This window comes from Coloeus monedula (genome assembly GCF_965178545.1).
Source record: "Coloeus monedula genome assembly, chromosome: 4".
In the NCBI taxonomy this organism is placed as follows: Eukaryota; Metazoa; Chordata; class Aves; order Passeriformes; family Corvidae; genus Coloeus; species Coloeus monedula.
The window spans coordinates 42,959,758-42,975,576 of NC_138784.1; the positions used below are offsets into that span (position 1 = coordinate 42,959,758).

The 15,819-nt window shown below is 42.6% G+C and overlaps 1 protein-coding gene across 1 annotated transcript in view; it reads right to left on the reverse strand.

Annotated features, from left to right (window-relative positions):
* LEMD3 (LEM domain containing 3) overlaps positions 1–13,501 on the reverse strand; it is a 43,276-nt gene extending 29,775 nt beyond the window's left edge. The window contains exon 1 of the mRNA XM_082279733.1: positions 11,974–13,501. Within this exon, the coding sequence (XP_082135859.1) occupies positions 11,974–13,486 (1,513 nt within the window). The 5' untranslated portion in view covers positions 13,487–13,501. The remainder of the gene's footprint in view (positions 1–11,973) is intronic.
* Between the last annotated feature and the right edge of the window lie 2,318 nt (positions 13,502–15,819).

Consider the following 15,819-nt stretch of genomic DNA (forward strand, 5'->3'; position numbering starts at 1 on the left):
ATTCATGCCTTCACTTCATTCCTTAGTCTTCCAAATTTGAGTCCTCTTTCTCTGTGCTATAAAAGCCACCTCTGAACCTTCCGGCAGCTCTATGTTCCTCCTAACATTTTTAAGGAAACATTTTTAACAGAACCATTGTAATGCCATAATCTATTTCTGAATGTACAGATAATTTGATGTTATAGATGAAAAAGCAAAATTCCAACGCAACTTTAAGGAGCTGTAAAGCTGCAGCTGCAGAAACGAGAATGATCCCAATTAACCCATCAGCACCTTGTTTGTGATGACACAAAGCATCAAGTACCATTCACCCAAAGCATTCAGAGACTGTGCACTACAACATACACTTCCAAGTTAGCAGCTTCTGCAGAAGCAAGAATGTTCCTCCCTGCAAAGTACTTTTCTCGTCATCCACCATGCCACAAGCAGACTAACCCCAAAACAGAAGTAGTAATATTTCCAAAATCTGCCTTGCAAAGGTGTGTTCAGTAAGCAGATAACCTAATGCTTTCTATTAGATTCTTTTTCTTCTTAAAACAAATACATTAGCTGGATAATGTGCTGCTACCACACAATATTAGAAGCACTGCTATCAGAAATGGGCCTTTAGCCCAGCCCTTTTCTGCATGACCTCAGAAACAAATTTTCAATAATTTTACAACCCGAGTATTTTCAATGTCAGCTAACAGATCTGCAACTTTTTCTAAGTCTGGGATCAAGGTCTGACTTCACCCAGTGACACACCATGTATCTGTCAAGAGTAATTCCAAAACATTGCCTCTCAGAACTCCTAAAACTTAAAATGCCAGAAAAACAGCAAACAAGTTCTTGCAGGAAATGTTATTCCAGAGCTCCATATTTCAAACTTCTTAAATAAAATAATCCTGCCTTTATTTTCCTCTCTGCAATTATTTAATGCTCAAAACAGACAAGCAGTTTTGCATGATCTTCCATCTCCATATTGCTCCAATTCAGGTAGAAACCACTTCCAACCAGTAGGTTAAATCTCTCTGCTTTTATACTAAGACACCAAATCATACAGCAATTCCTTCATTACAGATCATCTTTGTGTGCTTTGGAAATGGTTTTTGTCTTTTGAAATGAGTACCCCATTATAGTTGGAATAGTCCTTGGCCCTGTACATTTTAAAGAGCAGCATAATGTGCCACAAGGATTAGTGAATTCTACAAACCGCTGAACCTTTCCTTAATATCTAGTCACTTTTTCAACTGGTTCAGTTTAAAGCACTTTTATTGATTATTTTTTCCCCAATGTAATTTTAATTCATTCTGTAAGTGATATAATGATTGACAACATAACCAACAACTTCACATTGGTTACTTTTTTTGACAAAGCCCTCCTCCAAAAGAAGTAAAATAATCATATCTGTGATATACACTTCAGACGCATTTTCTATCAGCCCTGAAAATAAAAGTCTTCATTATTTTAGATAAAAGGGTATGATATACCAGAATTTCTCTTTGGAGTTTTTCACTGCTTCTTTAAAAAAAAAAAAAAAAAAGCCCAACAAATCACAACAAAATAACCCTCTCCTTTGTTTAGCTGTATCAAAGGTTCCAATCTACTCCTGCCTATTTAAACACTGGTTAGAATAGATCTGAATGTTGAAAGATGCTCCCGTGAGTCATGCCAATTTCATCCATGTTTAAGAAGAGACAAATGTATTGGGAAAGCTTCTCATCAGATTATTCAGTTTCATTTGAATAATAACATTATTTTCATTCTGGTACTTGTATTACTGATCAAAACCCTAGAAATCATAAAAGCTGTCAGTTCTTAAGAATATTCAAGGAAATATTTTATAGTAACAGAACTTGCACATTTTGCACTATATTGCAAAATACAGAAGAAACAGCTGTCTCTGTTCAATTAGGGAGAATGGATCAAAAGTGCACTTGCCATGCATTGTAAAAATTAGATTAAAATCACATTCTTTGCACACACATACACACAGTATTCATTACAGGCTAGTGTGTATACAAAAGAAATAAAAAACCCACCACACTAAAACTGCTCTTACAAGCAGTTGCAAAACATTACCAGGAGAAACATTAGACTTCAGACACATACCAGCATTTTACAATGGGTAGAGAGTATCAGAATAGGCTTCTGAAATAGCTCTTCTGCCTTCTTCTGCACCCCTCCCAAGTATTTTAGCTCCTTACATTTTAAAAGGTCAAAAAATACCCACCACTTCAACAAATGAACACAAATTTTAAAAAAGGGGAAACTCCACCTTGAAAGCATGGTAACACAACATGTTTTATGTTTAACTAGGAAGTGTTCTGCTTTCCTCAAACTCCAAAGTTCAAGATGGAAAGCAAGCTAATAAAGCAAGTGTTATTGAAATACAGGTTTAAAAATCAATGGGAAGCTGCAATTAAATACTGAATCAATTGTCACTCTGCCAAGGGGCCCAGTCTTGATAAAAAGATCCTGTGATCTCATACAAGCAGTAAGGATTTCTGTCTTGAAGAGTCTCCAACATAAAAACACCCAGTCATAACCTCTTCTTCCAGACAGACTTCAGTTACAAAGTATTAGTAATAGTATGAACAGTTTAAATATCCAAAGGTAACATTTGAAGGGAGAACACTGACAAGAAAACTCTTGAAAGGCTATCGATCATAAGCCCAAAGTCAAGATATGAAATAGGAAATTTTCATTTTAAAAACTGGGGTTCTGCTGTGCCTCTGTCATCTTAACCATTCAGCACACATTAGTCTATCAGTGCTTGCTGCACTAAGAGCAGCAGTACTGCTGAACAACATGATATTTACAAAGCCTAAAAACAACAGTAGAACTCTGAAAATAGGTGCTCTATGCAGGACATACAGAGGTAGTTGCTAGCAGGTCTCTTGGCATGACAAAGATGAGCTTTCAGTGAGGAAGCAGCAGTCAGTTTACTACAAGTATCCATATTAGTTAAAGAGAAAAGGAAAACTGCTCACAACATACTGTAAAAGTTTGCAGAGCTCAAAATCAGGATAAGCTCAGCAGTAATACAAAACATACCACCACTTGACTGGACACGCATAACAGCGGGCAATATTGAGTTACTTCCATTTTTACTTCACTGGACTAAGACTCTGAAGAACTGGCTAACCTTCCAGGCTGTCTACCATAGCAAATGCATTTGTTTGATGATTTGTTTGATGATTTGTTTGATTCATACCTGGTTCAAACAAAAACTATCTGAAGAGAACAACTGGACTAACACACCATTATCCTTTACTCAGCTGAAGAGTCTGCTTGAACTAAGACTGAACTTGAACTAACGTTATCATAATTGTTTATTAATTAAATAGGCTACACCTATTAGTTAAGAGGTTACACTGTGTGCACTTCTGACCCTGGTGGATCTAGAGAAAAAACCCAAGAAAAACCAAAACCTTTCTTGGCAAGAAACTCACCTGCCATGCAGAAACAGGAAAAAAAGAAGACAGAAAGGAAGTACAAGTGACTCTTACCAAGATATCAAACACTAGGAACAACAGAACCATACCACACCTTTGGTACATGAGAACTCTGTACTATGTAGGTCACTATATGGTATCACAAAGCTCAGTGCTTGAACTATGAAAAGAAAGTTTACAAAACAAGATCCTAACTCTCTTTCCTCAAACCACGTACCTTATGCTTAAGGGAGCCGGCCAGACAGTTAGTCTGACACCAAGGCTTGTGGAAGCAGCTTGGTACATTCCCCTCTTCTGAATGGCAAAGGATATCACATACTAACTCATTCCCTTACAGAAAGGATAGGCAGACCCTATTTGGCCTCAGGTCCTCAATCACCAGGACAGCTCCTTCCCAGGGCTGCTACTTTCATGTCAGTTCCCTCCAGTTTGCTTTCCCTCCAAAGGAATGGCTTTAATACCACGCATCCTATATAGTAGAATAAAACAAGTCTGGATTTAACATCTCATGGTTTTCCTCCCCCCTCTACTTCATGTGCATTTGTACTCAACCTGCACATTTTTGTTACTAGTTCAATAAGCAGAACCTTTAGCTGAAGGTCAAAAGAAAAAAAGTGTTTAAAGTTATAATTTAAAAAATATTGTACATTGTACAATTATAAAGTATGCCAACACATCCATGCTCAATGTAAACAACTTAAATACAGTCTACAGTGTTTCTGAAGGGAGTACCACCTCTGATGGAAATAAAACTTATCAGGCATTGATCATAATACACCTAGAATCACCAAATCAAACTGTGCATATATACCTGCCCATTCTGAATGGGTTAGGATTAGTGAGTCAGCGAGTAAGTCAGCTCACAGGAGTACTCCAAAGATGGGTATTTCCACTCCTAGTTCAAAGGACACTGTAGAGACAGTACAGCCGTATAGCTCTCTTAGATGTTCTCAACACTCCCTTCTTAGTTTTTTTCTGAGTTTAGATCAAAATGAACATGCATTTATTATTATATGCAAAATACAAAGTACCTAAGCACGAACATATCCTTTACAGACAGCTCAGATTCCCTATTTCCCATAGTGACTTACAGACACTTTTATCCACACCTGCTTTTACATAAGCAGATGTAAAAGCGTAAGTACTTCTCATGCTTACAGATAAGAGAAACAAAACCTAAAAATAAATAATGAGACTAGTTCCTTCTCCAGAAGGAAATCTGCATCTCTGCTCTGATTTTCTCAGCTAGAAAAAGTCTCCCTAGGACAGTATAAAATTCCTTTCACATACATACCCCCAAAAAACCCCAGAACCAACCAAATAAAAAACACCTTTTCAGCTTTTTCTTGAAACACACTATGCCTTTCTTCTCCCCTAACTTTCTTGGGTCATACATTGGGAGCACACCAATACAGAAACAGACTATGTTGAACCTAGTATGATACTCTCCTTCGCAAGATACCACCAAGGAATTTCATAAATCATTTTCTCTTATTTACAAAACAACAGTAAATTATTTCCAAGGTATTTGCAAGGAAAAACAGTACAAGCAACACTGCCAGACTGGCGTTTCCCCGTAATTAGGTTTGAACTGTGGATTTCCACAGCCTGTGAAAATGCCTCTCAAGCGTTTGTCACACATGCACCACCCAGTCTGTCACTCAACAAAATCCTCTTTGGTAGTCTAAGGCATGACACCTGAAAAAGAACAAAAGCCACTCAACTTTAGATACAGCCAGAGATGAATAGAAATTCATTAACAGATAATGTTATACCATTTCCCAGAAAATATACCGGGAATTAAAAAAACCAACAAACACCAACCTGCCTCACAACAAACCCAAGCATTATTTCAGGCAACAGTAACAAGACAAACAAAACAAAAAACCTGGAACAAAAAAGTAATCACGTATCTACCTTCTGAGATACGAAACCCATCCTTGACAGTAAATGTTCCATTGCACAATATCTACTGACAGGTTTCAGTAGACAGTTCAATAGCTAGATTAGTTAGTTCTATATATAGATTAGTTCTATAGCTAGACTTCTGTTCTCTATGACCAACAACATCCACATATTCTGATAAAAATGTGTTTGATGAAGTTGTGAGATATGGGGTATGTGGGATATGAGGGGCTTGCACTGTGCAGGCTGATGATCCTGAACAAACCCTGGGATAAGTACTATTGAATAAAGTGCTGTGGGACGTTTTATTGCACAATTACATAGCGAGATGGTGAGTATTGTGGGGACAGATGGTTAAAGTAAGGGGCTTTGATATGCAGCCTATTGAAAATATCCTAAAGCTAACAAAAACAGTTACAAAATTAACGAACAGTCTGAGGTTTCTCCAACGCAGAGATTTACCTGACCAAAGAAAGACTTTTCTGTGGACAAAAGTAAAATTAAGGTCTAGATGTGGCCTTAAAATCTAGTGTTAGGAAAAACATTACACTTATCCACCTCGTGCCCAGAAGTCCTCTTGTGATAAAGTTTTGTTCAGTCAACAACCAGAAAGGACAGGCTGATGCTGCATTTACCCAAGACACTGGGAGTCCAAGTACAAACGTTTCTTGTAGTTTTTCAAAAAATAGAAGGTTAAGGGGATGTGACCATGTATTAAGCAAATAAAGTAAATAAAGGCAGTATGAAGGAAGTCTTAGTATTATATGAAACAATTATTCTGTAACAAGCCATCTTTAAACTTACGTGTAAGTAAACGGCCTACTCTGAGACAAAGTAGCCAAGTTGTTCTACAATCCCTCATTTATGAAGACCCATTTCTTATTTATCTGACAGAGCATCATGAAAATTCAATGGGCCTTAGAGACTACTTACGAAGTTGTAGTGTCTCTTAATTCAATGTCAGATCACTCTTTTTAAGCCCCTACTCTTCTCCCCACATTAAACAGCCTTTTGTATCAATTCAGTCTGTCACTCAGAGGTCATTTAAAGCTGCTGAAGGAATTAGAGACTCTAATTAGGCAGCGTTACTCAAGATACCTTGATGTTACAATATGACCCTCAGTAAACAGAAAATTTGATCCTTTCCTCTGCAAAAAGAATTCACCTCTGCAAAAAGCCAACCATAACAGCACATCTCCTGCAGCAAGCTATGCCCAACAGGCACCACATTTGCCTGTTTCACAGTTAACATACACCTACTCTCACACTCCACAGCAGAATGTAAACACAAGCAGAACAGAGAAACAGCACTAAATAACATTGTGGGAAGTACAGCACAGCAGGACTCAACACTGGACACCATAAGCTCAAGCAAGCCTTCTAACACAGAAGGAACCTACATGAGATCAGCTTTAAGATGTGCAGTGGTTCTTCAATTTACCCCTGCACCCATCAGTATGCTTCTTTCCATCAGTACCACTGCCCCTTTTGACAAGCTTTTCTCTATCAGAAAGGACAGAAGCTACCAAGGTTACTTTGAGCAAGACCTGAGCTACACCATGTCCTGATTTATCATAATCACAGCAAAGGCACTGCCAGCCACCTTCTTCCACACATCTAGACCTACCAGGAGAAACAGAAGGAGCCAGGAAGAGTCAAGACAAGGATAGAACTAATGAAGTTCTCAGCAAACACTGGAGTCTCCCAAAAAGTCTTATCTTTTTAATATACCTTGATTTCACAGTCCATTAAGCAGTAAACTTATTCCCCTCAACCTAACACAAATCACACCAGGCAACTAATTTTAGCAGAGAATACAAATACTCACAAGAACAATAAAGGTGAAAGGAATATATGTCGCAGGATTACAACACTCCGTGATTCTCCACAGCATTGGATAGCACTTTCACCAAGAAAAAAACCCCACTGTACTTGCTTAATTTACTTGCCTAAGCTTTTTTGTGAAGTGACCAAACAATTTTCTCAAACAGCAGTTCTGGCCTGTTCAAATGTTCTTACTATTTCTGAGCACAAGTCTAGAAGCATGACAGGGATCAGAGTTCACTACAACTCTACAACTCCTGCCAGCTTAGCTGGGTAAGCAGTCAAGCTAAAGTTTGCAACCTACTACTTTCAGATGAAACACAGATGTCAAAATGATTTAGAAACACAACTGTTTCCCAGAGATAGGAGGACTTTCTTTTATATCATCTAGTTGAGAAACTTGCTAACTAGGATTTAAAGCAATATACAGAAAGTGAAACAGCTATATGCTAGTATTTCAATAGAAGATGTTACAGTGTCAAATAAAAGTCAGGGAATCCCTTGAAAGCACAAGCAACGTTAATAGGCACACAACACAGGAACTCTTCAAATCTTTTACTTTTTCTCCCTCCCTTTATCTCCTCTTCTATAAATACTTCTTATCCACAACTAATTTTCTTCCATTAAAGGCAACACTGTCAAGAATATAGACTCATCTGAGAAGCTGATCTTAGAAGGCAAGTAAATTTGTAAGTTATCTGTGAAATACCACAGCACTTCAATAGTAATTTGCAGGCCTGTGAGCATAACAGTCATCATCTTGTCTTTTATACAGCAAATCTAACTTCTTAGCAATTAAATTCCCTGCATAAAATTCCACAGAAGTTTTAACACCTGAGAGATTTAGAAGTCAAGGAACAATAGAATTGAATGAAACTCTTAGAATTGTGATTTGCATAAGCTTACACTTGCAATATACGTAACTGCTAAGTCTCCCTGAACTAACATTTCAAAAACACAAGTTGTAGCAAACATAGTAAGGATTATCCTCCTAGCAATTGTTTTGTAACAAACTTCATAGAAAGACCAAAATTACTAGCAACAGATGTCACTTTTAAAAGCCCCTCCTAGCAAGAAAATAAGATTTTAAACAAGACCTACCTGAAAGTTTCAAAATTAGTTTGTTGTTGTGGTGGTTTTGTTCTGTTTTTTTTCTTTTGTCACATCAGCTGCTTCCCAAACAAAGTACTGGAGCAGAAATGGTAAAAGTAACTTACACACAACCTGTTTCGGATTACTGACTTCAACAGCATCTGTACTAGTGCCCACATTTTTCAGAAAAGTAAACCAGACCTGAAACAACATCGACTGATCTGGTACAGTTATCAACTTTTCATTAAAAGTAACTTTAGAATTAACTTTCAGGAACACCCACTTGAGATGCTCAGAGTAACATCACAAAACCACAGAAGTTGGAAGAGATACCCAACTCTTCAGGATTTGAAGAACCCTAGGAAAGTAGACTAAAGTATATCATTTTCCTGACAAAATACTGTGCTGGTTTGGCAAGAAGTTGATTCAATTCCACGGTATTTTGAAGGCAGGTGCAAATAAAACATGCTTTACAGCCAGAGCAAAATGAATGAGGTTACCAGCAACAAGCCCAAACTGATCTTTTCCACATACAGCACTGTCAGAGCTAGCAAGCACAGCATGCACTTACGCATTAGTTGGTCTTTTATGTGAGCTTCAAGAGCAGTTTATTTCAACGGGTTTAAGAAAAACCCCACAGACATTTATCTATATTTTAGACAGCAAAATGCATAAAAACCTTACTTCAAGTGACCTTTATAGCTTAGCTACAGAAGAATTAGCCCAGTTCTGATTTGTCTTTGAACATTTTATACTACATGTGGAAAAACTAAAGCACTTCATAGCTATTTCAGAGCTCTGAATAAGAAATCATTTGAACACTAGGCACAGTGTTAAGTGACAAGTCTCTTCTGAAATTCTCTGCTCACCCCTTCTCATTTATATTACTACACCTGGCCTAAATTCAACTCCAACACCTGGTTTTAAGCTTCCCTCTCATTACACACACCTCCTCTGTTCTTAAGATTACAGACTGACAAATATTTAAGTGTTGATATTGAGTGTACTTCGTGATTAATATTTTTCAATGTCACAAACATACTATCACTTTATTTTGATTGCATTTAATTTTAGGCAATTAACTATTAAGAAAACTAGCATTTAAGCTCACTGTGCATAAATCCCTGCAAATTTAAAATAAGAAGCCACCAAATATACAAATAACTGCCTTTATTGCTTTATCACAGTAAGCGTGATAATTACAGAGATGCATATATTGCAACTCCTCTGAACCCTAAACTCTTTACGACACGGATTCAAGTTTAAAATAACTGATTTTTTTCCACAATCACTCTCACCCAACAGAATCTTACCTACAACCATCTAAAAGACAGAATAATCTCAATATCCACCTAAATGAAACGGTTAGTTTTGAGATACGTTATTATTTTTAATAAAGTATGAATCAGTTCTGCTTCTATAAAGAAAACAGACAGTACACCCATATAAGCATAAGAGTCAAAGGACACACTTGGATGATGTTTAAGCTTAGGAAGCATATAATAGAAGACAGGGTTCTCCCCCTTTTCAGTAAAAATCTTTATTAGCCTGTCTTGTCTGTTCTTGCCTGTTCTACAGACTCACCATATTTTTGTCCCATATGCTGATTTGAGAAGAATTTAGTAAGCACATGCTAAACATATGGACAAGGTAATTCCCTGCTCATTCCCACATTACTGAAAAGAAGCGGCCTGCTCATCTCCCTAGCAAAGGAGGTAGCCACAAAACCCTGCTGTTTGTTTCTTCCAAAGGACACCATTCCCCCTGTTCCCATTTGTTATGTTGCAGCAAAGCCTGGGGCTGCGAGGAAGTAGGACAGATGAAATATGAGTGCCATTGCCAGAACAATTCTTCAGGAAACCCACTTTCAAGAGTTCCACTGAAAAGAAAGCAAGAACACACCAAGAACTGGTTTACTTGAACTACCAAGCAACACTGAGCTACCAGAGCACTGACTGGGCAGCCTAACCTAAGCAAGGTCCTCTAAGAAGAGAACAATTTTTCCTAACAGTTCCAGCTGGGTTAACTTTTTAAGAGCAATATACTCAACACAATCAACCCACATGCTCTATACAGGAAAGTTCACAAATTCAAAATCAATTTTCTTTCAATATTAAAAAAAATCCACTCTGAACTTTAAGAACTATTGCTATCTGCATTGCTGAAACAGTCATCTTTTATCAAACAGGACGACAAGCCAGTTTTAACTCAGCCACTGAATTCAGCAGTTTACCCCAGTATGCCAACAGATCTTCTCCCACTAAAATCATCATATTTCAAGACTAAAAGAAGTATATAGTACATGTCAGTATAATAATACAGCTTATCCATACATAAGAAAATGTACACACTATACTGTATCTAATTATAGCCCACCTGTGCATGCTCACAGCATTCCCAAAAAACGAGACTGAACAGTACTTAAGAGCCACGTGGACCATTGCAACGAAACCATCGCAAATCCCCAAGTCCTTGCTGCTGCTGTCCTTCCTAAACACCAAATGTTCTACTTGCCCCCCCCCCCCGCCAAAGAGTGCAAAACACAATTAAGAACTATTCTGCTACCCTAATGTAATGAACAACGTTCAAAAGGGAATAGAAAAAAAGCCAGCCCACACTGCTACTTCTGCCCTACATCTAGCAGATCCCAAGATAACAGTCGGATCGCTCCTTACATGGCACTGTATACATGCCCACAAATGAGTATATAAATCCTCTACTCTCTATACAAAGAAATGTACACACCCCACACTCCTTCCTCAATCATTTCAAGAAAAAATGCAAGTTGCCAAGAACCTTCTAATGCTCTTACATCCCAAAACCAGTTTTTTGCATAATTTCTCACCAGGAGCAATGAAAAATCAAGACAGCAATGGCATGGTTTTTCTTTCTGATGTTAGAGTCTCCACTGTCCATTTCAGAACAGCCAAGCATTGAATTAGCATGAATCACCACCCTTAGGTGGTACATTTCCATTTTTGTACGCTTCATGAATAGAAAATGGTAGTTTTTAAATCCATTCCAAGAAGTTACTTTCACATATAAAAGAAGTTCCCAAATAATTCAAGATTTTAAAAAAATGAATGCTCTGAAATTCAGACTAAAGCACAGCAGTGTTTCATGTATAAACGTTATTCTCAACTAAATTTAGAAGAAAGTATTTATTAGAAAACAATACACAATAGGTCAAGCATTCACTGCCCAAAGTCTGTCATAGTGTGTAACATCATCTCAGCCTAGGATCCTTTTCAGCCCTCAACACATATGAATGAAAACAACTTGCTTTATTACCAAACAACTACGGTCAAATCTTAGTCCTGCATGAATCCCAGGTATCTAAACGTGCATGCTTACTCCTGTGAGGTTAACATAAAGCCTTATCTCGTCAATCTCTATTAACCATACTCCTGCTATATTGAACAAAATCCATAGAACTGCTCTGGGAAGAAAACGTGCTAGAAAACAAGGTATCAACAGATAGCAGGGAATGCTGGGATTTAAGTTTATCCTCAAATGTCTTGCAAGCTTATTACACCAGCTTGCAAAGCACATACATAAGGAAAGACAAATTCTCTGTGCACCATCGTCTAAAGAGAGATTATTCTAAGGTGGAACCCAGAACTGCTCAGTAAGGGATGTCTGGGAATGCAAAGGCGTATTAACAGTTGTTACATCCAGTTGCAGAAACTGCTCTTACCCTTCACCTAATACTTACTGTTGGCTCCCACATCCTCAGCTACTCCAGAACCTCTCATTCTCAGGTATGTGAATCCCAGTATCAGAAAGAACAAGCATGCAGCAGTTAAGAGGAACATGGACAGGTAATGTGCACTGAAGCCTCCAGTGGTGGATACCTCCTCTCTTTTGAACTGTTGGAGAAGCTCCTCCTCGGGCTCAGAGAGATTCTTCTTGTAGGTGTTTTTCAGGTAGGTATGATTTGAACCCGTATGATTGGAGTGGTTGAGTCTAAGGGAGGAGGTGGTTCCACCCGGGGGAAGGCTATTAGTAGATGAATAGATCCTGGATTCAACATTACAGCTACCAGGAGCACCGCTGAGAACATGATTATTGGTCGCTTTCCTAATGGTGCCTGGAGGGTCAGTGACTTTGTCGCTGTCCACGTTCGTGAGCGGTGGCGGCAGCAACAATACTGATGGGGATTTCTTGGACAGGCCAATGCGGTATCTGGGGCTGGGAGGACTAGAGTCCAGATTTTCACATCCTCCTCCTCCTCTTCCCCCCACCACCGCCGCCGCCTCCTCCTCCTCCTCCTGATTTCTGCCCCTGTCTAGACTGCCGGCAGCAGCCGCCCCCGCCGCCCTGTCATTCGTTACGAGCACACCAGCATCGCAGCCTCCGCCAGCCCTTTCTTGGCCCGTCTCCATCACGCCAGCGCCGGCTGCAGCGCATTTGCTTGTTATGAATGGAGCAGGAGACTTGCTGAGGCTCCGTCTGGGCCGGCGGATTGCAGACTCCTCCTTCGGTCCCTGCTGTTTGGCCCTCGCCCCCGCCTCCTCCGAGTCCGAGTCCGAGTACTTGTCCCTGCTGCCTCCGTAGGCGAGGAGCCGGTTCCCGTTCACGGTCCGGTTCTTCCACCGCTGCTGCTCGCTCTCCTTCTCCTCTTCGTCATCCTCCTCGCCGTCCCCTAGCTCCCGCACACCCTGAGTCGCCGCCGGTCTCCTGGCCGCCGCCCCCCACCAGGCGTTAGGCTTCCGCCGGGCCGCCTCCTCCGGGGGGGAGCTGCTGCTCACGCCGCAGGCGCCGTGGGGGGCGGAGGGCCTGAGGCCACGGAAGAGGGGCGCAGCGCGTTCCCTCCTGCCGCCGGCCTGGCTCCGGGGGCTGCTCTCCACGTCCGACTCGTCCGAGCTGAAGCCCAGCAGCACTTTGCCGCCCCCGGCGGGGGGTGCGGCGCGGCCCCGGCCGCCTCCGGCGGCAGCCCCAGGAACGAAGGGGTGCTCGGCGCCGGCCAGCCGCGCTCCTGGGGCCGCCCGCCCGGGGCCGCCGCCTCCGCCCGGCGCCGCTCCGGCTCCCGTGTTATTGTTGTTGCTGTTCCGGGTCTTGTTGGCGCCGCCGCCGCCGCGGGCCCCGGCCCGCTCATCCTCGCGCAGCTTCTTCAGCTTCTTCAGGTAGACGGGCCGGGTGCTCTCGGTGACCGGCCCCGGGGAGAAGCCGAAGCGCCTCAGCTCCGAGAAGAGCTCCTCGTCCGTGAGCTGCGCGGCCGTCGCCATTTTCCGCTCCCCCGCCGCCGCCGCCGCGGCGCTTCCGACCCACGCGCCGCGCCGCGCTCCCCGCCGGAACTGACGCGCCGCACTCGGCTGTGGCCGAGACCCGCCCGTCACCCCGCGGCGCCGCCCGCCGGGAACGCGGCCGGGCGGGCGGGGGAGCGGCGGGATGAGCGGGGCGGGGCTGCCAGGCGCCGGCGGCCTTTCCATGCCGCCCCCGCTCGGTCACGGCTGTCGCGCGGGGCTGGCGCCCCTCCCGCCGCCCCGGCGAGAGATGGGGCCGAGGATCGCCCTGTCCGCCCCCGGGCTCGCCGAGGGGGTGGCGGGCGGCGGATGGGAGCAGGGAGGGCACCCCCGAACGGGCGGCCCCCGGCGCCGCGCGGGTGGCCTGTGGGAGGCGCTCTCGGCGGCGGCGGGAAGTGGCGGGGCGGGGGGCGCCGGGCCCGGCGGGGGGGAGGCAGCGGCGGCTTTCGGAGCGGGAAGGGTCGCGCTGGTCGGAAACGCGCTGTGTCAGGCACGCTTGTGAACTGACAAAACCGCGGCTGCTGCGGATTGTCGGAGGGCTCGGGAATCCACTGCAGTGAGCAGCGTCAGACCGAACACTGAACCTCCATTAACGCCGTTCCCGCGTGTCAAATTTAGCCTAAAGCTGGCTGAAGAAATGGGAAGAGGCCGCGTGCACCTTTTGGCGGGCCCTTCACGAGGTGGCAGGCAGGCTGCGGCTCCCTTCCACCAAAGTGCTTGGTGGAAGCAAACCTTTCCCTGTTGCAACTCCAGCATCAGGACATCTCGGCTGTGAGGAGATACGGAACCTCTCATACGTATGAGAGGATATAGTCTTAAGCTGGGCCAGGGGAGTTTAGGTGGGACATTAGGAAGAATTTCTTCACAGAAAGGGTGATTAGATATTGTAATGGACTGCCCATGGATGTGGTGGAGACACACCTGGAGGTGTTTAAACAAAATACCACATCCAGTCTTAGTGCTGTGTTCTGGTTGACATGGTGTTGTTCAGTCATAGGTTGGACTTGATGGTCAGAGGTCTTTTCCAACCTAATAAGTTCTCCGTGATTTTGTGTGTCATTAATTTTGGAATTACCTGGATGTATTTTGCTTTTTTCTTTTGGAAAATACAGTTGTTCATATGTATTGCATTTGAAACTGTCAAACTGTTTACAGAAACTTGTACTTGTCAAAAGCGTTGTGCCAATGTAATGAGATGTCATCCTGGCATTTCTCAGAGCATGTGGTGTGTGCTGACGCTTCTGGATGAGACCTTTGGCCACAGAACCTCATGTGGAGGCTTCAGAATCTCCTGGCCTGCCTGTCTCTGCCTGTCCACCCTGTATGACAAAAACCTGGACTCAGCTTCTGCATACCACATCATAAACACAGGAGGCTGAATTCCAGTTTTGACCTAGCTCTGACTAGCCTTGCACCACCATGTGCAAAAGTGGTCCAGGAACAAGATCCAACTGCAGGAACAACTATGTGTTCCCCCTCACAGTCTGCTGCAGTGAGGATATTGTGGATGTGCCCTGCTAATGTCAAAACTGAAGTTGCTAATTTTGTTATTGAGGAACATTTGCAGAGCAGGAGTTGAGGTAGCTGTGAGGCAGCTATGTGTGAAGATCAAGCCAAGTCTGCTGAGCTAGAGGAGTGGCTAAGGTCTGTATTACTGCTGTGCTTTATGTGGCACACTATGCAGAGCCTCTTCCTTCTTTCCTTGACAGGAGCCGTTTCACATAGAGCAGTATAGTGCATTGGAGGAATGCACGAAACTCCAGCTGTAAGGATGATTACACTCAATATGACCATCACTGCACATTAAACCAGTAACGTAAATGTACCTGTTCTGTCCCATTTCCCAATCTATACTAGCTAACTGATAATCAAAATGCTATGAGAAATGCTTCTGACATTCCATTCCTCCTCATCAGGGAGAAGCAACCCACACTTTCCACCAGCTAGTTGGGATACATGTTTGAACATGCCCCGCCACATTCAGTGCCTGCCTCCAGCTGCCAAACTAACAGCAGTTAGTCCCAGCCCAGGTCCCATTCTGGCAAGCACCTGCTTGGACACCTTCCTTCTATTAGCAGAAGGTATGCTGTCCTGCAAGAAAGTGACGATCCTGTCATCCAACCAATACAATTCATAGCTTCTCTCTGTTTATTACAGCAAGGGCATGAGTTAGTTTATAAAACTGTTTACTTAGCAGCAGGAGTGCAGTAAATACTATAGATAGTTAACAATTGAATAATCTGCAAAACTATACCTTGTCGATACATGGAACAGCTGACTGAAAAGTCTGCATATTCCAAGTTATGATAAAATCT